The sequence below is a fragment of the Pteropus medius genome, unplaced genomic scaffold, assembly GCF_902729225.1.
Source record: "Pteropus medius unplaced genomic scaffold, Ma_sr-lr_union100, whole genome shotgun sequence".
Taxonomy (NCBI): Eukaryota; Metazoa; Chordata; class Mammalia; order Chiroptera; family Pteropodidae; genus Pteropus; species Pteropus medius.
In genome coordinates this window covers 4,017,932-4,018,895 of record NW_024350927.1, presented here as the reverse complement: position 1 = coordinate 4,018,895, position 964 = coordinate 4,017,932, and the positions used below count along the sequence as shown (strand labels likewise).

At 57.9% G+C, this 964-nt stretch overlaps 1 protein-coding gene across 1 annotated transcript in view; it reads left to right on the top strand.

Annotated features, from left to right (window-relative positions):
- Positions 1-964, top strand: part of LOC120585721 (arylacetamide deacetylase-like 3) — a 7,128-nt gene that overhangs the window by 2,591 nt on the left and 3,573 nt on the right. The window contains exon 2 of the mRNA XM_039842043.1: positions 149-365. Coding sequence (XP_039697977.1) covers positions 149-365 — 217 coding nt within the window. The remainder of the gene's footprint in view (positions 1-148; positions 366-964) is intronic.

The following is a 964-nucleotide window of genomic DNA, read 5'->3' as shown; positions in this document are numbered from 1 at the left end:
GTGGTGGGGCAGTGTGGGTCCGGGATTTTCTGCTGGTGGGATGGGGACACAGAGGCCACTCTGGGGAGGGGGAGGCACGAGTGGCCCAGGACTCCAGCAGGACCTGCTGAAACCCTCCCCAGTAGGTTCCCTCTTCTCTCGCCAACAGGGGACGATTTTTGAGAAACTGGGAATCTGTACTATGCCCCAATTTGTCCGTTTCATGCACGACCTGAAGCCGGTAAAGGAGGATCCGGATGTCGTGGCCACCAACCTCTGCTTCGGGACTGTCCCGGTGAGGCTGTACCAGCCCAAGGCGGCCTCCCGCACCCCCAGGCGGGGAGTCATATTCTACCACGGCGGCGGGGGTGTCTTCGGGAGCTTGAGTAAGAGTCCATCCCCCAGACCCCACCTGGCCCGTGGTGTAATAGCCTCGGAGCAGGGTGTGTGGGGGGCCACCCCCGTTCCAGCATGAGGTGACACTCGTGTCATCTTCCTGGGGTCTAAAAGCCTCTATATTATGACCAGGGAACACCAGGGCAGTTAGCGGACCCTAGATCATTCCGGGGACAAAGATGTGGAATGGATCGATCTCTTTCCGGGTCTAAGGAGACACATAGGGATGTCTATACGTATGTATGTACGTGCGTAGCTATGGATATGTCTATGCCGGTTTGTCCTGCTGTCCGAAAGCAGAGCGTCCCTATGACGCCTTCCTAAGCCGAAACGGGGTCAAGCGGAGAGGCAATGACCTGAGGACACCTCTCGCTCCAGCAAGTCGAGTGATGACGCCCAAAGCTCACAGATGCAGCTCAGAGCTCTGGGGCCTGAGGCTGAGATGCTGAGTGTCCTTCCCGCGGAAGGAGCTGGCGAGGCCACGCTCGCTGCTCGGCCTCGGGGTGCCTGCTGCCCCCATAAGTGGCTGGCTGCAAAACAGACGTGCTGAGCGCTGTTTTGCTTTTCACCATTTTTTTTTTTTTTTTTT